At 34.4% G+C, this 21,738-nt stretch overlaps 5 protein-coding genes across 8 annotated transcripts; 3 read left to right on the top strand and 2 right to left on the bottom strand.

Annotated features, from left to right (window-relative positions):
* The first annotated feature begins 489 nt into the window (after positions 1 to 489).
* On the top strand, positions 490 to 2,978 carry LOC18051448. Its single transcript, XM_006445569.2, has one exon. It carries the CDS (start codon positions 1,078 to 1,080, stop codon positions 2,752 to 2,754), a length of 1,677 nt encoding a protein of 558 aa, XP_006445632.1. The 5' UTR covers positions 490 to 1,077; the 3' UTR covers positions 2,755 to 2,978.
* Positions 2,979 to 4,578: 1,600 nt separating this feature from the next.
* LOC18051447 lies at positions 4,579 to 6,959 on the top strand. Its single transcript, XM_006445568.2, has one exon. It carries the CDS (start codon positions 5,081 to 5,083, stop codon positions 6,722 to 6,724), a length of 1,644 nt encoding a protein of 547 aa, XP_006445631.1. The 5' UTR covers positions 4,579 to 5,080; the 3' UTR covers positions 6,725 to 6,959.
* Positions 6,960 to 7,050: 91 nt separating this feature from the next.
* Positions 7,051 to 8,846, bottom strand: LOC18053299 (cytokinin riboside 5'-monophosphate phosphoribohydrolase LOG8). 2 transcript variants are annotated; one of them, XM_024190411.1, is made up of 7 exons: positions 8,702 to 8,846; positions 8,433 to 8,530; positions 7,940 to 7,970; positions 7,750 to 7,849; positions 7,562 to 7,632; positions 7,288 to 7,431; positions 7,051 to 7,213 (listed from the first exon to the last, which is right to left on the bottom strand). In XM_024190411.1, the coding sequence occupies exons 1-7, from the start codon at positions 8,795 to 8,797 to the stop codon at positions 7,133 to 7,135; spliced, it is 621 nt and encodes a 206-aa protein (XP_024046179.1). In that variant the 5' UTR covers positions 8,798 to 8,846; the 3' UTR covers positions 7,051 to 7,132. The 2 variants fall into 2 exon arrangements, with proteins under 2 accessions (XP_024046179.1, XP_006445629.1); XM_006445566.2 differs by having other exon boundaries at positions 7,051 to 7,184.
* A 2,757-nt stretch (positions 8,847 to 11,603) lies between these two features.
* Positions 11,604 to 14,593, bottom strand: LOC18053298 (uncharacterized hydrolase YugF). Of its 3 annotated transcripts, none has more exons than XM_006445554.2 (8): positions 14,291 to 14,593; positions 13,922 to 14,014; positions 13,296 to 13,507; positions 13,065 to 13,209; positions 12,906 to 12,978; positions 12,522 to 12,668; positions 12,269 to 12,394; positions 11,604 to 11,890 (listed from the first exon to the last, which is right to left on the bottom strand). In XM_006445554.2, the coding sequence occupies exons 1-8, from the start codon at positions 14,557 to 14,559 to the stop codon at positions 11,786 to 11,788; spliced, it is 1,170 nt and encodes a 389-aa protein (XP_006445617.1). In that variant the 5' UTR covers positions 14,560 to 14,593; the 3' UTR covers positions 11,604 to 11,785. The 3 variants fall into 3 exon arrangements, with proteins under 3 accessions (XP_006445617.1, XP_024046177.1, XP_024046178.1); XM_024190409.1 differs by having other exon boundaries at positions 12,528 to 12,668; XM_024190410.1 differs by lacking the exon at positions 13,922 to 14,014.
* Positions 14,594 to 14,797: 204 nt separating this feature from the next.
* Positions 14,798 to 21,466, top strand: LOC18053297 (pentatricopeptide repeat-containing protein At2g26790, mitochondrial). Its single transcript, XM_006445547.2, has 4 exons — positions 14,798 to 17,585; positions 18,055 to 18,138; positions 19,263 to 19,353; positions 21,018 to 21,466. Exon 1 carries the CDS (start codon positions 14,868 to 14,870, stop codon positions 17,505 to 17,507), a length of 2,640 nt encoding a protein of 879 aa, XP_006445610.2. The 5' UTR covers positions 14,798 to 14,867; the 3' UTR covers positions 17,508 to 17,585; positions 18,055 to 18,138; positions 19,263 to 19,353; positions 21,018 to 21,466.
* The last annotated feature ends 272 nt before the right edge of the window (positions 21,467 to 21,738 follow it).

The raw sequence follows: 21,738 nt of genomic DNA, 5'->3' as shown, positions 1-21,738 counted from the left end.
AATTCAGAAGTACAACAACTGTAAAATATTATTTTTTTCTTATTTTTTTTTCAAAAAATATCAATTAAAAAATAATACCGAACAAGCCCTTAAACACAAGACCTTACCCTTGATAATTTCTCTTTTCGGACCAAAGCATCTTCTCTAAAACGACATGAATATAATGCATATTTTGAAACGTGTGAACTTGATATTGAAGAAGAATAAATAAGGGAAGACGTAATGCAACTTTTTAATTTTTCAAGATTTTTCCCATTTTGTTGTCATTTTCACCCTTCTTATCAATGAGAGAAACAAGCCAACAACTCCTCCACCTCTCACTCTTAGGCCAATTTTGGGCCTTGTATTACAAATACCTCTGTAAGAAGATACCGATCCAAAACCGATTAAAAAATCATTAAATAAAATCAGAAAAAACAAAATTAAACGTCTTGATGCTGACGTGGAACCTGCCTAGGTCGGTACCAGTGAACTGGCACCAACTCATTGAAATAGAGAATCCTTTTCACGCTTTCCGTGTAATGAAAGCTTATAACACGAGTGATTAATTATCTTCTTTGATTTGAAGTAAACTTCAAGTCCAATTTTCCTCCGTCGAGTTCCAACTTATCATATTTTTACTCCCGACTCTTCCAGCATTTTACCTCTTTTTCTTGCATTTCCCCTCATTTTCCTTCAGTTTCTCAGTAACCAAACACCGACACTACCAGATTTTGTTAAATCGAAATCTGGGTTTTCAGCAGGAAGAAAAACCCATCAAGGAATTGAAGTGATTTTGAGCTTGTACTTAGCCTTTTGACATCAATTTTCCCTCATTTTCCTTTCATTTTTCTCGGTCACCAAACACCATTTTCTTAGTATGATTGGAAGATCTGATAAAATCTGAAACTTGGGTATTCAACACTGAGCAAAACCCATCTCAGAGATGATGTAAGTTGCCCTTGAGCTTAATTTAGTTCATTTTAATTTTCTTTCACTTTCTTACACTTTCTCTGTTGCCGTTCATCCATTATAGCAATAGAATTTTTGAGATCTGGTTATTCTAGGGAATTTCTTTCTGAAGGTTAGGCAAAGCCCATGAAGGAATCAAATCCAATCACAGAGCCGATTGGCCAAAATTTAATCAAATTGATAAGCAACCTATGTTTCTCAGTGTTTGTGTTCTCAGTGCTCATATTTACAGTCATTGCCATTACATATCAACCTCCAGATCCCTGGCTTGAATCTGCCCCAGCTTTAACTAAATTCTTCACCAAAACTGAAAATGCAACCTTTAAAGATGACAGCTCTATCCTCAAAACCGGTGAAGATTTGCAGGCTATGCCACTTGCACCTTTAGTGCCGCCTGTTAGTTCGATTACTGAAGTAGTGATTGAGAAATCTGAGGAGGAAGTGAAAAATATGACCGTCACGGAAAAGTCTGATTGTGATGAATTGAGAGTAGTAAATTGTTCTGATCCACGAGTTTTGATAGCCGTAGAGAGGTTCAATTTGAGGCTATTTAAGTCAATTGTGTTTTTGGAGTATCAAAAACCAGTTAATGGATCGAAAGCGAATGAATGTGATGTGGGTTGGAGGTTTAGGAACAAGAAAGAGAAGTCTTGGAGGAAGTATAGGGATTTTAGGAGGTTTAGGTTTGGATACGGAGAAAATTGTACTTATAAAATCGTACGTGCAGGTGGTTGGCACTCCGGTTTTAATGCCAGGAGGTCATTTAGGAATAGAGTTAATGCTACTAGTAGGAGTGTTGGGAATCCTAAAGTTGCACCAGCATTTCGCGATGATGAGATCAATGACACAATTCCAACGTTGGGATCACTGACGAATTTTAGGAAAGGGAAGTACTTGTATTACTCCCGTGGAGGAGACTATTGCAAAGGAATGAATCAGTATATGTGGAGTTTCTTGTGTGGCTTAGGCGAGGCTATCTATTTGAATAGGACATTCGTAATGGATTTGAGTGTATGCTTGGCTGCAACTTATAACCCAAGCAATAAGGATGAGGAGGGGAAGGACTTTCGATATTATTTTGACTTTGAACATCTTAAGGAGGTGGCATCAGTTGTGGAGGAAGGTGAGTTTTTGAGGGATTGGAAGAAATGGGATCGGGGTCATAAGCGAAAAGTGCCAGTTAAGAAAGTTGTTACCCATAAGGTAACACCGGCGCAACTAAAGAAAGATAAGAGCACAATTATATGGAGACAGTTTGATTCGCCTGAGCCTGAAAATTATTGGTATAGGGTGTGTGAAGGGCAGGCTGCAAAGTACATACAGAGGCCATGGCATGCACTGTGGAAGTCCAAGAGATTGATGAATATTGTCACAGAGATCAGTGGGCAAATGGATTGGGATTTTGATGCAGTTCACGTGGTTCGAGGAGAGAAAGCTCAAAATAAGGAGCTCTGGCCACATTTAGATGTCGATACATCACCTGATGCACTCCTTACAAAGCTTCAAGGAATGATTCATCCTTGGAGAAATCTGTATATTGCAACCAATGAACCGTTTTATAATTATTTTGATAAATTGAGGTCTCAGTACAAGGTCCATTTGCTTGATGATTACAAGGAACTTTGGAGCAATACAAGTGAGTGGTACAATGAGACCACACTTTTGAACGACGGACGACCAGTTGAGTTTGATGGGTACATGAGAGTTGCTGTGGATACAGAGGTCTTCTACAGAGCAAAGACACGTGTGGAAACATTCTATAATTTGACCAAAGACTGCAAGGATGGAGTTAATACCTGCTGACCAGGTTGGGGGATAGCTCTTGTCGCCGTAAGCATAAATTGATCTGCATCTTTTGTTATGTTTTAAGTCTCTTGATTCTGGCACGGAATGATAATATTGGGTTTATTTTAGGCTCTTATTTTATTTGCTTGTTCCTTCATTCTATTGATGATTGGCAATTCTAGCTGATCATGAAATGCATGTATCATATTACATATTCAACTTATAATGCTTTCTGTTCTTCTGATTGGGATTTATTTTGAAAGTTATTAAGTGCTCTTTTTCTTCTATACAATGGGTAGTTTATGTACACATTTGACACAAAATGGTATTTATGCGCCATCATCTTTTTGCTTGCAGTTGAATGCAAAAGTCTATTATTATTGATTTCATAAAAAACATTGTTCAGCTTGAGGCCATTTTATCATGCCTGGGTACATATTTCTGAAGGAGCACAAGAAGTGCTTTTCAGCAGTCATTGTGTTATGATGAATGATGCCCATAGCACAAGTGCTTTTTCAGCAATGGAACTCACTCTTGAAAAGACGCATTATCGAATTGGTTGAAAATAAAAATGTTCATGATGTATATGAAATTTGATCAATAGCACTAACATTATGTAACAATAATTTATTGGATACCCTTTTCTTGTTCGACTTGAAAAACTTCCCTGCATTAGCCCGTGTTATTAGGGTCCAACTACCGTGCAACTGTTGCACGGTACCCACTATTTTGTCTTCTTGTGCTTTCACCCTCAGATTTAACGTAAGAACAGATTCAACGGTAGGATGCTACAGTTTGGTAATTAACGCTGTACTCCATATTGTATACTGAAATTTTAAAAAAATCAAATGTTTTAAAATTTTGACACATAAATCCAGATTATTTTAAATTTGTGAATAATTTAAACAATTAAAAAATAGATAAGCTGTCTCAAGTTAAAAAATTCCCATAAAACTAAATATCAATATCTAATTCTATTTTTTTTTTAATTTAAGGAGTGAGATAAGTAATGATTTCACATTAAAATTTTATTAATAAATTAACTTAAAAAATAAAAATAGCATGAAATTACTAAAATAAAATATTAAATAAATAATTATAAAAATTATGTATTTTATTTTCTCTTTTTACACTTTGATTGTCACTTTAAATTATATACAGGACTTTAAATTAAAAAAAACTACAATACAATTTAATTTCAAAATTATTAGTTATTCAAAATAACAAAACTTAAACTTTATTTATAGATATAAATCAACATGAATCAACATGACATTAATCACTTGTATTTGATAGGTTTGATTTATTATTTTAATTTATTTAATTGCCATGTCCTCAAAATTGCCATCCAAATCTTCAAATTAAATTTCTATATTTTGTCTTAGTTGTGATGTGAAAAATAATTGAGGTAATTGGTTGGATAATGATATTTTAGTTTAAAATGAGTTACTAATTAATGATTGATTAATTATCTAGGTGGAGAAAAAAAGAATAGAATATCTGAATATATAGGAGAGGAAAAAAGAAAAATAAAATTATCATAAATTTATAAATAAATTATAAATAAAGAAGAAAGTGGGGGGTCAAAAGACAAAAGACGAGACGGTACCATCCAATAGTTGCACTACAGTTTTGCCCGTATTATTAACTAAAATACAAAATAGAAAAAATAAAAATCTATTGAAATAGATAATTAATTGATAAATTAAAAATGCCTCAGTCTTTTGATGCTGACATGTCGCATTCCTTGATCAATTCACCGCAGTGAACTGTAGCCATGGAAGCTTATTGCACAAATCTTTTTGATAAGTGCAATTAATGGTTTGTGGTAAAATTGGAAAATTGAACGAAGTTAACGGCTGAACAGTTTGAAGTTAGCTTTGGCCTTGTGGCTAGCATTCAGTCTTTGGACGTCAATCTTTTCTCTCGCTATCCATCATTTTCTCGGTCACCAAACACCTCCCTGATAAAACCGCAATGATTCTGTTAAATCTAAAACTTGGGTATACAACAGTGAGAAAAACCCATCAAGGAATTGAAGTTAACTTTAGCCTCGCACTTAGTCTTTTGACATCAATTTTCTCTCACATTCCTTCTTTTTCTCAGTCACCGAACGCCATTTTTCTGATCTGATTTCAAGTTCTGATTGAATCTATAATTTGGGAATTCAACAATGGGCAAACCTCATCTAAGAGTTAATATTTAATGTATGTATCCCCAAGCCTAGCTTTTTTCACTTTATTACTTTCTTGCATTTTCTCGGTTGGCAAGCACATTCTTTTATGATAGATTTTTAATATCTGATTAGTTTAGAGGATTGGGTTTTTCATTTTAGGCAGAGCGCATGAGAGAATCAGAGCCGATTGGCCAAATGTTCATAAGACTAATTAGCAACCTGTGTTTCTCTGTATTTGTATTCTCAGTTCTTATATTTACAGTCATTGCCATTACATATCAACCTCCAGATCCATGGCTTGAATCTACCTCAGCTTTAACCAAATTCTTCTCCAAAACTGAAAATCCAACCTTGGAAGATGGCAATTCTATCCTCAAATCTGGTGAAGTCTTTCGGTCTGCGCCATCTGGTAGTTCAATCACTGAACAAATGATTGACAAAGCTGAGAAGAAACTGAAAAATTTGGCCGTTTTGGATGACTCTGATTGTGATGAATTGAGGGAAGTAAATTGTTCTGACCCCCGAGTTTTGCTAGCTGTTGAGAGATTTAATCTTAAGCAATTTAAGTCAGTTCTGTTTTTGGAGTACCTTACACCTGTTAATGGGTCGAAGGCAAATGAGTGTGATGTAGCTTGGAGGTTTAGGAGCAAGAGAGATAAGTCTTGGAGGAAGTATAAGGATTTTAGGAGGTTTAGGTTTGAATATGGAGAAGATTGTTTCTACAGAGTTGAGCATGCAAGTGGTTGGCATTCGGGTATCAATGCCAAGAGATTGTTTAGGAGAAGAGTTAATGGCACCAGGAGTGCTGGGAATACAATAGTATCAAAGGCAATTCTCGATGATGAGATCAATGACACAATTCTGAGTACCGGATCAGAGGCAGATTTTAAGGAAGGGAAGTACTTATATTATAAACGAGGAGGAGATTATTGCAAAGGAATGAATCATTTTGCGTGGAGTTTCTTGTGCGGATTAGGGGAGGCTATGTATTTGAAAAGGACATTTGTGATGGATTTGAGTATGTGCCTGGCGGCGAAATATAACCCGAGTAATCAGGATGTGGATGGGAAAGATTTTCGATATTATTTTGACTTTGAGCACCTTAAGGATGTGGCATCAGTTGTGGAGGAAGGTGAATTTTTAAGGGAGTGGAAGAAATGGGATCAAAAGCATGAGAAAAAAGTTTCAGTTAAGAAGGTTGTTAGCTATAAGGTCAAACCAAAGAATTTAAAGAAAGATAACAGTACAATCATATGGAGGCAGTTTGATGCTCCATCTCCAGGAAATTTTTGGTTTATGGTTTGTGACAGGGAAGCGGCTAAGTACATCGAGAGGCCATGGCATGCCTTGCTCAAGTCTAAGATATTGTTAAATATTGTTGCAGAGATTGGTGGGCGAATGGATTACGAATATGATGCGATTCATGTCGTTCGTGGGGAGAGAGTTAAAAATAAGAAGCTTTGGCCCAATTTGGATTCTGACACATCACCTGGTGCACTCCTTGAGAAGCTTGAAGAGGTTGTTCATCCCTGGACAAATTTGTATATTGCAACCAATGAACCATCTTATAATTACTTTGATACTTTGAGGTCAGAATACAAGGTCCATTTGCTTGACGATTACAGGGACCTGTGGAATAGCACAAGTGAGTGGTACCATTGGATGACACGTTTAACCCGTGGAAGACCAGTTGAATTTGATGGGTACATGAGAGCCATTGTGGACACTGAGGTCTTTTACCGGGGAAAGATACGTCTGGAAACATTTAATAATTTGACCAAAGACTGCAAGGATGGAGTTGGTTACTGCTGACCAGGTTGATTGACAATTCCTGTTAAGTTTAATGTCTTGATTCAGTCACAAAATGGAAGCTTTGAGCTTATTCTAGGCCTTTATTTGATTTCATGATTGGCAGTTCCAGTTGATCATATTATAGAGTTCAATAGTTGTTTCAAATCTGTGAATTATCGAGATGCCAAGTTTCCATATTTGTTTTCATTGCAAGTAATTTGAAATTGCCACACATATGCGTCAACGCTCAATGATGAAGTAGTATTGTTGCTCATCGGACTCATAGTGCTATTGTGTATTATCCTCTACTCTTTTGCTTGCACTTAAGAGTCCATTATCGATAATGGTTTCATTTTCATAGAAAAAATTCCATTTTCCTTGTGTGAATTACCAAAAGCAAATTGCTACAATTTTATTCGCTGTTTTCTTCTACAATCCAGCTTTGACTTGAAGCCACTTGATCATGCATAGGTATATATGCCTGCAGGAGCACAAGTGCTTTTCTAATCTCTATAAGAAGTAAAGGTTTAAAGTAAGAAAAGATAAATAGATGTTTATTGGTTTGAAGGCAGTAAGTTTGGCACCTCCATTCCTTGTAGAAGATCTCTAGCATTCTTAGCAGAAATGACAATATTTCTAGCAGAAGATTTGATAAATCCTTCTTCTACTCCTTTGTCAAAGAACCTTAGCAAAGAATCATAATATCCATCAACATTTAACACACCCACCTGTTTTTTTAAAATCAAAATTCAATAGAAAGATTTCATCAATGTACTGCCAAAAAAATGGTTTGATTCTGAAAAACATTTTCGTTATTTCAATCAAACAATAATGTATTTCTTATTTATACTAACTTACAGGTTTGTCATGGATGCCAAGCTGAGACCATGTTATCATCTCCAGCAACTCTTCCATTGTTCCATACCCTCCTTCATAAATTATAATAGAGAAAAACCCATAAAATAAAATTTAAAAAAAAACGATATCTTATTTCAATCAACCATCAAAATATGAATTTTGAAGCTAGAAAATTGTTATATATATACCTGGAAGTGCAATGAAAGCATCGGCTCTTCTAGCCATTTCTGCTTTTCTTTCATGCATATCGGACACAATTAGCACATCTCCTACTGTCTGTCCCGATATCTGAGATTTTGACAAAAGTGATTTGAGTAATTTAGTAATTGGAAAGATTAAGAGAATTAAGCAGAATTGTTTATAATCTTAATTAATTACCTCGATTGGAACTAGAGCTTTTGGTATGACCCTAGTCAAGAAGAAAAATTGCATTAGAATCAACAACAATGATGAAGAAAACAATTGGGTATACATCAACAAACAACATAAGCACGGTGAAAGTACCTTACAACCGTTTTTATGTTTTAATAATCACAAGTATTTCGTTACTAACTTATTATCTACAAATTTATATTTTTGACGAGAGATTCATAACACAAAAGACTTAGAAATATATAAATACTTGTGATTCATCAAACGACTATAAGATTGTCGAACCCATGATCATAAAAGATAATATCTGCGACAATTAATATCAACAACAATAATTGAATATCAACAATCAAGAATTTTACAGTATTTAGACATCCAAATATTTGACTATTAATCATTCTGTTATACAACAACTCAAAATTAAAAATTACCGCACCTCAATTCATAATAGTATAAAAGATTAAGAAACTTCAATAATATATAAATATTTTTAACTTACCCAAGAACATGACACCCTCCATCAAAAATAGTTTGAGAAACTAATCCCATAAGCCCAACACTCCCTCCTCCATACACCAAATTTATTTTCCTCTCAACCTGCAACTTTTTCTTAATTAAAATACCTTCAAACGAGCTTAAGCCATCACCGTTAATCTAAGTGCTTTTACACATGCGTTATATGTGTTTGTGAGTTTGTGTGTTGCAAGCAAAGGAAAGAAATATATATATATATATATATATATAAGAGAGAGATGACAATTTACAAACCAGTTGTGTAGCAAGATCAAGAGCTGCATCACTGAAAATCTTTCTATTTCCTGAATTACTTCCACAAAACACACAAACCCTTTTGAACTTCCCCATTTACTCTCTCTCTCCAAAAGAATAGTGCAAGAGAAGTCCTCCAACAAGTCTTCACAATAGTATATGTTATGTTTCAATCATATATAAACATGTGCTTTATATATTTATATATATAAAGAGTCGTGACTCATTCTCGAGTGCGGACATGTAAGCATCTTTTATAGTACAAGTTTAATGGTAAACTCACATATGTAAAACTACTTTATATAATCTTGAGGGTAGACATACATATATTTTAAAACACATATTTAACCTATACACCATTATTTAGAACTGTAATTTTGGGAGTAGATGTACATATATTTTAATTACAATTCAAAAACCTCCTCAATTTTTATAAGAATTGTTATTTAATGCTTATGCTCATCACTAATTTAGGTGTATACTTAACCTTATATAGAGACCTCTTTGTGTATAGAAGAGCTAAGTAATTAATGAATCAAAAAGACTAACAGATTTTTTTTTAAAAAAATAGAATTTTGTTAATTCTTTTTTTAAAAAAAAGGAAATTTTCAAAAGTTTCCATTTGTGAAAGACTCTTTGATATGCATTCGCTAATCCTGCAAATGATTTTCGCAGAACTTTTCATATAATACGCGAGACATGATTCATGGCACAAGTATAAACGATTAATGACAAAAATGCTTTTCTTGAGTCAAAGCAGATTCTTTCTTTCTTTCTTTCTCTCTCTCTCTCTCTCTCTCTCTCTCTCTATAAATTATATTATATTTATATCCAATTTGTTTTGTGGGTGCACCAATAAGATTTTTACTGTTTATGTTGTTGGATTTTATAGGGTGAGTTCATCTCCTCTATCTCTTATCGGAAATCCAATTAGGTATTTGGGATTTTGTGTTTGGTGCTTTCATCACCAATTAATTAATAAAATAATATTTCACAATTTTGGTGGTGGTTTGCTATTATGGCCCTTTCTAGGTCACTCAACAATTGTCATCTTATTATTTTATTGGCAGATTTTTCTAGTCTTTTTTTTTTTTTACACATTTTAACATTACATATATTGAATTGAAGCATGGATGAGTATATAAATCGATAATTAGTCGCCAATAAATTAGTTTTGTAGCAATATGATCTTTATTTTACCAAAGTCTTGATTAATATCGCATTTTTTAAAATAAAAGTAGTTGTATTGGATAAATGAGTAAATGTTCGTTTAATCTCTATATTTTAATTTAAACTTTCCTTTAATCCCTATATTTTGAAAAGTACCTCAAAATAACCTTATTTTTAATGAAGAGTAGGAACATATAAGAATTAATCGAGCTATTAAATTAAAATATAAAAAGTAAATGAATATTTACTCAGGAAAAATTTAGAAGATTATTTTTTATAATATTGTATGTCCACTTCCCCTCCCTAACGTATAAAGCAATTATGATATGCAATTATCATGCGTTTATTTATTAAAATGGGGTTCAAGCATGCGTAAAGATTATGATAAATTGATAATAATCACGATGATGACGTTGATGGTGATGTAGGGACCAAATTTATTATGTAAGCCCACCATAATCATTTGATTAATAATCTCATGCTTTATTTATTTGTTTGTTCCGATTCGATGCATAAGAAAATATAGTAAAAAGCAGAGAAACGCCAAACGAATTGGCCTTTCAGGTATTATATAATGTATTTTATAGAGTCAACAAATGCCAACTAGCCCAAAAGTGACATAATTGCTTTGGCAGCCTTCTTTGTAAACACGTATGTGAGAAATTTTGGTAGGGATTAGTTTGAATAAACACCATCTTCTTTCGATTTTAATTTTATTTCTTCATAAATTACCACATTAAGGTCATGGTGTATAAAATTATGGCATATTTATGTATCAAAGCGACTGTCGTACTCGTTATATTCAATAGATAACTTGTAAAACTCTCAGTTATTGAGAGATTTTTTTTTTTTTATGAATAATGCACACCTGTAAATTAATATACAAATTATTTTTACATAAATTTATGTGGCATAATAAGGTTGATTGAATGAAGCCACCACATTACTCATATGATTTATTTTTATTAATTTATATTTTCAGTCAACCAAATAATGTTATGCCACGTTAGTTTATACAAAAAGTAGCTCGTATAAGAGTTTGTAGTTCTATTGCCGATATATACTCCCGGAGTGTCATTTAGAGTTATTTTATACAAATTGGTATATTCAAAGAGTTGCACTAACATCAAATAATACGAGATTATATGTCAATATTCTTATAAGTATCATTGAGAACTGCCCCAAAAACTTAACCGATTAATTTCAAGCAGTTTGTTTTTGCTGGCCGCGGAGTTCGAAACTTAAAGAAAAGAGGACTAAAAAACAATTTGAGTTTGTTCACTCCTACTTTATATATATATATATACATACAAAACCGAAATTCTATATGCTTAATGCCAATTTTGAAGTAGTCGGTTTCCTTTGCCACTTAAGTTTGAAGTGGAATCAACAACACTATTGCAAAAGTTATTGCTTGTTGTGGTGACAAGTGATTTGTCACTGGCGTTCCTAGTGATCTAACCCTACCTAATGAAAAACGTTTTCTATTGCACAGTTTCACCTTGTGCAAAAATTGTGCCATAATAAAAGTCAAAAGTGAAAATTATACCGTCAAAGAAGGTGTACAAATATGAAGGAAAATGACTACAAATATTGCTCTTTCATATGTCTTTTCAAGTCCTGGTTCATGGCATCTTTGCTTTATCAACAATTCTAGGATGAACTGATTTTGTTTTTTTTTTTTTTTTTTTTTTTTTGCTTTTAGCTTTTAGTTTTCACGTGAGATGATTTGGATTGATAAACACAAATGAACAATGTACATAAATGATAAAACCAGTCAGAGATCAACTTCTAACTTACAATTGCTACAGTAATATGAACCTCTTGCCAAACAATTTACTATCTTGCTGAGGCATAGCAGTTGCAACTTACAAACGGGTTCCTAGTTACAGAAAGTGACTAAAATTGATCGTATCAATTGCTAGAATATAAAGAAGCTGCAGAAACGCTAGCTGGTGGTGTAGCATGGCGAGTCACAAATGATTCCACAAGTGGGTTGACAAGATGGGGTGCTTCATCCTTCAAGCACATCAATAGATAAACTTTATGCAAAGTTTTTGTTACCTCAAGCATCATCATCATCATCATCATCAAAATGCATAATATTTAATGCAAATATAAAATCAGAAGCCAAATATATTACTGAACCATTCACAGCCTCAAAAATATTGCAAATTTGCTACTATAATCTCCCAAGTGAATGAGTAAGATGGCCAAAGCCCATAAGTGTTCATACATGCATAAAAAATGAATGTATTTTCCATACATTCGAATACCCACCACATAATTTCTAGTTCATAAGGGAAAGAAAATTGCCACCTGATCATAGCACCTACATGTGTGCAAGTATGAGAGTGTGTGCAAGCACGCACTTGAAAGGGAGAGATAGAGGGATACCTGAGGGCAGTGGCCGACATTAGGAAGGACAATAAAGTCTTCCACAGAATCAAAATTCCCATAGGCTCTTCCAAGCTCAATGGGCTCCCATGGGTCCTTGTCACCCCATGCTATCAAAACAGGACACTGCAGCAAAGAAGGAACACAAGTATACAAGAAGAACAAATCCAAAATCACCAAGAGCTAGCAAAAATTAATTTTACTGGCTGGAGATTGGCATATTGTGAATTTGATCCAGCTTGAAGAAACTGACCTTCACCTGTGGCAGTAGTTCCTCAGGTAAAGGGCCTCCTGAGTAGCAAATGAATTCGAGAAATACATCTGCTGCACCAGGTTCAAGTCCCGGTTGTAAGATCTTTTCAACTAGTTCCTCTGTCACTTGGGAGGTGTCATTATAACACTGAAACAACAAAAACAATCAACAGAGTTGATGACAACATCAACCACATTTATTCTCTTTTCTTTCGAAAGAATGGTGAGGAACCGGTATTGTTCAATATAACATTTCCTTGCATGTACAAATCCATAGTTATTTCTACTGTAGACAGCTAATTATTTTTATTTTGCCACAAAAAACTTCAAACCATTAAATAGTTCCCAGCAGTCTGATTGCAAAACTAATGTTAACGTGCAATACCTGGCAAAGAATATTTCTGACAGACTCTGATGTTGCAACCATTTTGTAAAAAAGTTTGCCCGCAGCAGTGTTCCTATCAAATAAGCATATCTAACTTAAATCATAAGCTGGCAAGTTTGGAACTTGAACCTGAGCAGAAAGAAATTTTCTAATTTTTACCTCAATAAATTCTGAAATGATCTGATCAAAGGCCGTCCATACCAAGGCTGCTTTTTGATATGAAGCATACGAAGAGATATATTCAACAAGATCATGCCTCTACAGATCTCTGGCTCCATTACTGCTGCTTGAAGACCAACTAATCCTGCATGAAGACCATGTAAACTGTTTACTAGCCAAGTGGTGATAATATGGAAAGGAGATGCTATTTATTGACTCATGCTTGATCACCTCCAATTGAATTGCATATAAAGAATGCTTGATCTTTCACCACATCTTTACAAAAATCATTCAGCTGACTGGCCCATGTCTCGAACGTATAAAAAGGTTTGTCAAAAAAATCACGAGGATTTGGTTTGTCTGAGTATCCATAACCAATAAGATCAATTGAGTATACCCTATGGGATTTAGCGAGAACCATAATGTTTTTCCTCCAATGGTCACTGTAAATAGCAGTTAAGGCATCACAATCACTAAATGAAGACACATAATTAGAACATAAACAAAGAGAAAGAGAACAAAAGTTCTTTTCAAATTGACACAGCAGATTTATCATGAAACTTGCATAAACAGTTGGTTCATTAGAGAATGCAAGCAATGCTGTGACCAATAGCCAAAGTCTTAGCTACTGGATCCAAACTAAATCCAGAAAAATGAATTGGGTCAGTCCATAAATATCATTCTACTTCTACACCAGTGCTAATTCAAGGAACCACAAGGGGATAGTCATACAAGTTTTTAGCATGCATAAGGTAAAAAATGAATGTGCCAAGTATGACAGTGAAGAGCAATCTGCAATTAATACCTAGAGCAATTAGTTGCCCGCTAATGAGAAGCGAAATATCAACGATCTAGACCTGTTTGCTCCGAAACCATGAACCAGAACTAGAGCAGGACCAGTGCTTCCCGAATACTGATAGCGAATTGAATACCCCCTCCAGTTCCACATACTACAGCAAGACAGAAAACTATGAGATCACAAATCGTGATACTCAAATTCATCAGGGAAAAAAAGAAAAAAAGAAAAAGAAAAACTAAATCTTCAATAAAAGCATCTGCATCATTGGCACAATAATCATACTAAAAGACGTGTATCAAAAAAAAAAAATCCATACTAAAAGACAGAGGAAAGGCTAATATCATACTAATTTTTTTAATATACCCTCTAATGGCATAATTGATGTGCTCAAAACAAAAAAATTAGCAAGAACACAATACAAATTTACCTGTTCTTAACCTCATAAGGTTCTTCACTGCTCTGCTTCTCTTTCATTTGCTCATCAACTGAAAAATAGTTATTTGAAGCAGAACACACGACAAACCCACCTGGTTCAAAGCTTGAAAGTCCCAAACTTTTGTGACGAATCTTCAGACTGTGCAAATGGGTGTTGCTAAAATGCACTGAAGATGGAGAAGATGTGATGATGCTCAGGTTTCTTTTTGGGTGCAATGAGAGAACTGGCAGCACTCTTGCTGAAGTACTGAAGCTAGCCATTGCTTGCTAATTGCTAATTGCTATAGCAAAGAGAGAGCAGTTAAAACGTTTTTAAAGACAGTTAGCTCTGTTAAGAGATATTGTACTTATGTTTGGTTTTCCTCCACGTAGGCATTAGACAAGACAACACATTCATAATCATATGTTATACCCAAACCCGGATACCCGGCCCGATCCGACCCTTATTCAACACAAAATTTAGGTAAATCTTTAATCTTTGTTAGTTAGGGGTTCTGAAACAAAAAAGACCAGAAACAAAGAACCAGTTTCCCGCCTCCAAAAGACGGTGCCGTTTTTGCTTTCATTTTATGTCAAGTAAGCTTCTTCTTCTTCTTCACACAATTCTCTTGTTTAATATATCCTCTGTTCTCTCTCATGCGTTCTCTCTTATGTGGGTATCGGCTATTAAGTTAAATTCATTGAGGCATTTTATCAAACCAGTTCAGTGCATTAGGTGCCGTTCATTTTCATCCCTTCCTCAGTTACCAGTTTCGTCACATTTTCAATATATTTCGTCAGATTCTGAAGAAGGAGAGGACTCTTCGTCACATTCTCAATATATTTGGTCAGGTTCTGAAGAAGAGGACTCTTCTGAGTGTAATAGTACTAGTGAAGTTGTTAACAAATTGGATAGTTTCAGAAAAGACCCCGGAGCTGCATTAACATTCTTTGAACTGTTAAAAGCGAGAGGGTTTAGGCATAATGTTCACACTTATGCTGCCATTGTCAGAATCTTGTGTTATTGTGGGAGGCAGAAGAAGCTGGAGTCTCTGTTACGGGAACTTGTTCAGAAAATGAATGATTTGAATTTTGAGGTTATCGATCTGTTTGAAGCTCTTTCTAAAGAAGGGTCGAATGTGTTTTATCGAGTTTCTGATGCAATGGTTAAGGCCTATTGTAGTGAGAGAATGTTTGATCAGGCTTTAAATGTGTTATTCCAAACTGATCGTCCCGGATTTGTTTGGTCTAAATTCACCTGTAACTTTTTCATGAACCAGTTGTTAAAGTGTGGGGAAGTAGATATGGTTTTAGTACTTTACGAAGAAATGAAGAGTGTGGGGTTTAGTTTGAATCAATTCACTTATGATATTGTAATAAAGGCCCTTTGTAAGCTGGCTAGATTTGAAGAAGCTTTCGATGTGTTGAATGAGATGAATAAATCAGGAGTAACCCTGCATGGACATAATTACTCGACCATTATTCAAGGGCTTTGTGAGAATGGAAGGTTAGATGTGGGTTATGATCTGCTTTTGAAATGGAGTGAGAATGGTATTCCTTTGAATGCCTTTGCTTACACTGCTGTAATACGTGAATTTTGTCAAAATAGTAGACTTGTAGAAGCTGAAAGTGTGTTGCTTCGTATGAAACAACTAAGGGTTACTCCTGATAAGTACGTATATAGTGCTTTGATTTCCGGATATTGCAAATGTGGGAACATAATTAAAGCTTTGTCTCTTCATGGAGAAATGACATCAATAGGTATTAAAACAAATTATGTAGTGAGTGTGATATTAAAATGCTTATGTCAGATGGGGAAGACTTCTGAAGCTATAAAAAAATTTAAGGAGTTTAAAAGTATGGGGATTTTCCTTGACCAGGTTTGTTATAATGTCATTATGGATGCTTTATGCAAACTCGGGGAAGTAGAAGAGGCTGTGAAACTGTTCAATGAAATGGAGGGTAGGCAGATAGTTCCGGATGTTGCCAACTACACAACTGTGATTGATGGTTACATTCTTCGAGGTAAGCTTGTTGATGCTATAGGTTTATTCAAGAAAATGAGGGAGATGGGACATAAACCTGATATTAAAGCCTATAACGTGCTTGCTCGTGGGCTTGCTCAATATGGAAGTGTGCGAGATGCACTTGATTGTTTGAAATATATGAAAAAGCAGGGTGTGAAACCTAATGTTATTACTCACAACATGATTATTGAAGGCTTGTGCACGAGTGGCCGGGTGAAGGAAGCTAGGGCATTTTTTGATGATGATTTGAAAGAGAAGTGTTTGGAAAATTATAGTGCCATGGTCGATGGTTATTGTGAAGCAAATCATTTAGAAGAGGCCTTTCAATTTTTTATGACTTTGTCTCAGCGGGGATTCTTAATGAGATCAGAGTCCTGTTGTAAATTGCTGACTAATCTTCTTATAGAGGGTTATAACAACAAAGCTTTCAAGTTGCTTGATACAATGTTAAAACTGGATGCTAAACCCAGCAAAACTACCTATGATAAGGTCATAGGTGCATTATGTTTGGCTGGAAAAATTAAATGGGCACATCAGGTGTTTGATTTTTTGACTCGCCATGGGTTAATTCCTGATCTCATTAGCTATACAATGCTGATACATGGCTTTTGCAAACTAAATTGTTTGCGTGAAGCTTGTAACATTTTCAAAGACATGAAGCTGAGAGGGATCAAACCTGATGTTGTACTTTATACAATTTTATGTGACGCTTATTCAAAAATAAATAAAAGAGGTTCTTCTTCCTCGCCACATACCTTGCGAAGCAATGAAGAGGTAGTTGATGCTTCAGATTTTTTGGAGGAGATGAAGGAAATGGAAATAAGCCCTGATGTTGTATGTTATACTGTTTTGATTGCAAATAATCTTGCAGATGCTGGGACAGTCTTTAATAAAATGATTGATAGAGGACTGGAACCTGATATTGTATTTTATACTGTTTTGATTGCAACGCTTAGCAAGAGAAACAACCTTATGGGAGTCTGTAATGAAATGATTGATAGAGGACTGGAACCTGATACTGTATGTTATACTGTTTTGATTGCAAGGCTTTGCTATACAAACAACCTTGTAGATGCTTTGATAGTCTTTGATGAAATGATTGATAGAGGACTGGAACCTAATATTGTCATATACAAAGCTCTTTTATGTGGCTGCCCGACAAAGAAAGACGTGGACAAGTACTTATCCCTTTTTGCTGAATAGCGAAGTGCAAGTGTTAAAACCATTCTTTTGTTAAACGGAGGTTCGCATTGTTTGTGTGCTGCAAAGTGGTATTTTAAGGTAAGAGGTCATCACTTTATACTTGGGAAATGTTGAATGATTATGACGATTGTTATTTTGTATCATGAGTATTGTATTGGGTGATCAAACACCAATTGATGTTCCAGGACAGGTCACCCCAATTATTATGATTCTTTTCTATTAATAATAATAATAATATAGTTAATATTATTAATATTTATTTTGGCACAATCTGTGAAGTGAATCGCTGTAGAGAGAGATTGGCTGTCTTTGTGTGTGGCTCTGTATTTTTAAGTGCTTGAGGGAGTTGTTTTGATTACATCATGATACATGCTTCATGGGTGGTAATTCATCAGTGTTTATATTTTATCTTCTTTTATTTATTCGTTTATCTTTTGGTTTAATAAAAAGTGATTGGTGATGATAAATGATTAAATTATTTGAGTTGAGTTTGAAATTTTGAAAATAATAAGTTATAGTGCCTGATTTTGTTCAAATCAATTTGCAGACCATAGCCACAGTGTATGTTTCTTGTTGGAGCAGTGCTAGTGGCAGTCAAGCTGGCTCACTCACGCAACAGTTGCTCATCATGGTGAGATACACGTATAAGTTATGATATCCGCAATCTATTTGAATAAATCAAAGCCCATGTTCATGTTAAATTAAAATTTGATATATTTAAAGTTTTTACTAAGTTGATTTTCTACCATCAAAAGCTTACATTCCAAGATTTGGATTTTCTCCGCTGATTTGTTTTTTCCCTTTTTTACCTCACAAATTGAAACTAAATTTTGGCTTCAAAGGTCTGCAATTTTCATTAGTACTGTCCATGAGATAAATATTTGTGGTGCTTATTCTCCACTTTCCACTCATAAATAAACTTTTATTTTGTTGGATGTTGAGTCAAACTCATGGAGTTGAATTCTAGTTTTTGTCCGTAGGGGAAAAAAGAAGATCAACAAAGGAGACTGCAATTGATTAAAAAATAAATAAATAAATAACAACAAAGAAAAGAAAGAATATTGTGAGGCAGCACATATTCTTTTTGACAATATTTGCTACTTCTCTATCTCTGTTCCCCGTCCAAATTAGAAAAATGATAGATATTATTTTGAGGCACTTTAGAGAATTTCTTTTCTATCAGCTACAAAGAGGTCTTTAGAGTAATGTGGGAATCCTGAGAGAATATAAAGAACTAGATTCAGTAAGAAGTTCTGCAATTACTTGGACAAGAATGTTGGTGTCCATTTTCCATAATATTTTTAATGCATCAATTACTCGATCAATTTTTTCATTAGCTCGCCTATGTGTTGCACAGTTGATTCAATGACATTGTTCTTTTTATAGGCGATTTTAGCAGACTGGTAAAATGGCTTCCACACTGATAAAAATGTCTTATTTTTTCAATCATCCCAGTGTTTGAAATGCAGAACAGTTATGCACTTGCATCATTTTTATAAACATTAATAAAATATCACGAATCCTTATAGTTCAGCCGAAATGTTACCTGGATTATGTATTCAAGTTGATTTACTTGCAAAATTACAGAATTTGAATTGAAGTGTCTTGAAAATGGCATAAGTGCTGAGCTGTTGGAGCCTAATTGATTTTGCTTTGGTCAGTATTAGTTATTTTGTTTTCTTTACTATTTTGGTCAAGTTGGTGCTTTTACCTGGAATTCATTGTCTAACTGGAAACGTAATGCTGATTTTGTAGACTTAGACTGGTTACAAGAAGCAGTAGGCCAAGACAAGGCAACGAAAGATCTTGCAATGGAAATTCCTCCAAGAGTTTCTTTAGAGATCTGGTCAGTCACTTAGAGATCTCTTCTCATTTTCTCTGTACTTGGCTAACACTGATGAATGCTTCTGGTGTATAATAATTGCAGAATTCTGGTTTGGATTTCATAATATGGCTTGCTAGGTGATTTTATTTTTAAAACAATAGAAGTCGCCATCATTATTTCGGATTGGCCTTTGTTGCTCACGTTGAACAAAAATTCTTTCATCTTATATATATTTTACCAAAAGTGATCGTTGGCCCTGGAATTGCTTTCTTTCATCACATAAAATGGCCTGTGAATTTACCATACCTCTCATCTGCTATAGTCATCTGATAGTCCATTATAATTTTTTTCCTTGTAATAACTCTAATGGATTCTGCCAGTTGTTTGCTTTAATCTGGATGGTTTTTCTCTTTAATAAACGACGTGTCTTTACTAGCATGCTTATCTACTCAGGGTTATTTGACAAATATGGTTTGATTTCTTTTAAAGAGAAATATAATCTTCATTAATTTGTTTGCTGAGTTCTGGTGAGATGCCCTTCTCTTGTTAAACGTTTCAGAAAAATGTAGTGAAAATATGCATTAACTCCTTTAATAGTCATAATATCTTTCTCTAACTTGTTAAATTAATGGTAGTTAAGTTTAAATAAAAAAAGAATCAGTATTTAAGTTAAAATGAGCACACACACACATATAAGTATACTCTCTTTAATACAGTCATCATTATTGTCAATAGTTAATTGCACTCCTTAGTCATTTTTTTTTTAATAATTCTACTCTCACTGCTATTGCGAACAATTTACCTTCTGCACTATTTGAACCATTAGTCTCTTGCTTCCATGACAAGAAGCCAACCAACTGAAGTATCCTTTGAGGATGCTTTCTATATTACTAAATTAACACACAATATTGAAAATTCTTGAAGTAAACTTAGAGCTGGAAGTAAACTTAGAGATAGAAATATCACTTAAAGGAATAATTTTCGCTATATGCATTTATAGCATTATCTTTTAATTATTAGCTTTTGTTTTTTTGACAATTAATACAAAAGTTTGTAACGCACAAACTTAAGTGGTTTACTACTGAGTCAGCTACCAAAGACTCGAGATCATGACAAACGAGTCAAATCACTTTCGGAATTTTTTTTGTCCCTATAAATACCCTGTCTCGGCTCTTCACTCATTAACCCTCGCGTTTCCATTATATCGTATAGAAGCTTGCTCATATTCTGCTTCCATGGATGGCACTCTTCGATCCTTTCTTCTCAACTATAACCCCGAATACACTTTTTGTTACCCTTGGGAGCGTTGCCTAGATCCTGAGGTTTCATATTTTGCTTCTCACACTTACATACACATCTTAAACAAATAGGCCTGACAATGGATCGTGTTAGAAGTGGTTTGGTATTCAGCGTGTCGTCTTCTTATCATGTCGTGTTAAACTTTGTGTACTTGAACCCTACCCATTAGTTTATTGAATAAAAAAAAAATCAAAAACCAGGCCTGTTTGTTATTTTTATCATTGAACTCGAACTGACCCATTTGATCGGCTGTTATTTATTTAATACACTACATCAGTAGTCAATTTAATGACATTTTGTTCTTTATTTTTTTCCAATTCATTTGGGTTGAGTTTAAATTTGGGAAACAATCTAATGGCTTTTTCATGGTTAAAAAAATATTGCAGGTAGATCTCATATATTACAGAAATGTAAGGGATGCTACACTGATAGTGGATCTAAGGACCAGGGTGAATCTTGGAGGTGGCTTGTATCACTTCAACGATATCTGGAATGATCTCGTGAATGATAAAGATTGTGACTATTACACTTTCTTTTACAGGAGAGAAACCAACGGTGATGATCATCACAATCTCATTTTCATATCAGCAACATGTTGTGGCTCTAGTATTTATTTTCTTGTCCCGGAAATTGTCCTGCGATGCCCCATTTGTGACAGTTTCGTTCATCGTTGGGACATCATAAGAGTCGTTATGGTTTGAGATGTTGATGATCAGCTTGCCTTTAAAGTTTCATTCATCATGTTTGTGCTCCCCTTTTTTTTTTTTGGGTCTTCTTCTATTTAAGTGTTTGTTGTGTCTGTGACTGAGAAGTCTTTTTTAAGTACTGTTGTGTAAGAATGTGAATGATGATGATCAACAAATTATGAAATTTGTTTGATACATCAATCATAAATATATAATAAAAGAGTTTTAATTGTATGTGCAGATGGTTCAAGTTCATGCATGAATGTGTTTTAATGATGATTTGCGATTTAACAGCTTGGGTCCGACAATTAAGTGTAAATTACGGTTTTTGTTCTCGGAAGGGCCTAAGTGAAAAATAACAATGTTATTGGTGTCTACTGAGGACTAAAATGAAACATTTATGAAACCTTTGTTTTCTTGC

Source organism: Citrus clementina, unplaced genomic scaffold (assembly GCF_000493195.1).
Source record: "Citrus clementina cultivar Clemenules unplaced genomic scaffold, Citrus_clementina_v1.0 scaffold_2, whole genome shotgun sequence".
NCBI lineage: Eukaryota > Viridiplantae > Streptophyta > Magnoliopsida > Sapindales > Rutaceae > Citrus > Citrus x clementina.
Note: the sequence above shows the minus strand (reverse complement) of the source record. Positions and strands in the feature narration are given on the sequence as shown.

What these genes read in the sequence shown, in the direction of transcription:
- LOC18053298 (XM_006445554.2), bottom strand. Translation starts at nt 14,559, where the DNA reads ATGGCTAGCTTCAGTACTTCAGCAAGAGTGCTGCCAGTTCTCTCATTG. An exon ending in TATATGCAATTCAATTGGAG is followed by an intron (nt 13,210 to 13,295) that starts GTGATCAAGCAT and finishes GTCTTCATGCAG; the next exon opens with GATTAGTTGGTCTTCAAGCA. An exon ending in TCAGAAATATTCTTTGCCAG is followed by an intron (nt 12,669 to 12,905) that starts GTATTGCACGTT and finishes TTGTTGTTTCAG; the next exon opens with TGTTATAATGACACCTCCCA.
- LOC18053299 (XM_024190411.1), bottom strand. Translation starts at nt 8,797, where the DNA reads ATGGGGAAGTTCAAAAGGGTTTGTGTGTTTTGTGGAAGTAATTCAGGA. An exon ending in TTGATCTTGCTACACAACTG is followed by an intron (nt 8,531 to 8,701) that starts GTTTGTAAATTG and finishes AAAAAGTTGCAG; the next exon opens with GTTGAGAGGAAAATAAATTT. An exon ending in TGCTTTCATTGCACTTCCAG is followed by an intron (nt 7,633 to 7,749) that starts GTATATATATAA and finishes TAATTTATGAAG; the next exon opens with GAGGGTATGGAACAATGGAA.
- LOC18051448 (XM_006445569.2), top strand. Translation starts at nt 1,078, where the DNA reads ATGAAGGAATCAAATCCAATCACAGAGCCGATTGGCCAAAATTTAATC.
- LOC18053297 (XM_006445547.2), top strand. Translation starts at nt 14,868, where the DNA reads ATGTCAAGTAAGCTTCTTCTTCTTCTTCACACAATTCTCTTGTTTAAT.
- LOC18051447 (XM_006445568.2), top strand. Translation starts at nt 5,081, where the DNA reads ATGAGAGAATCAGAGCCGATTGGCCAAATGTTCATAAGACTAATTAGC.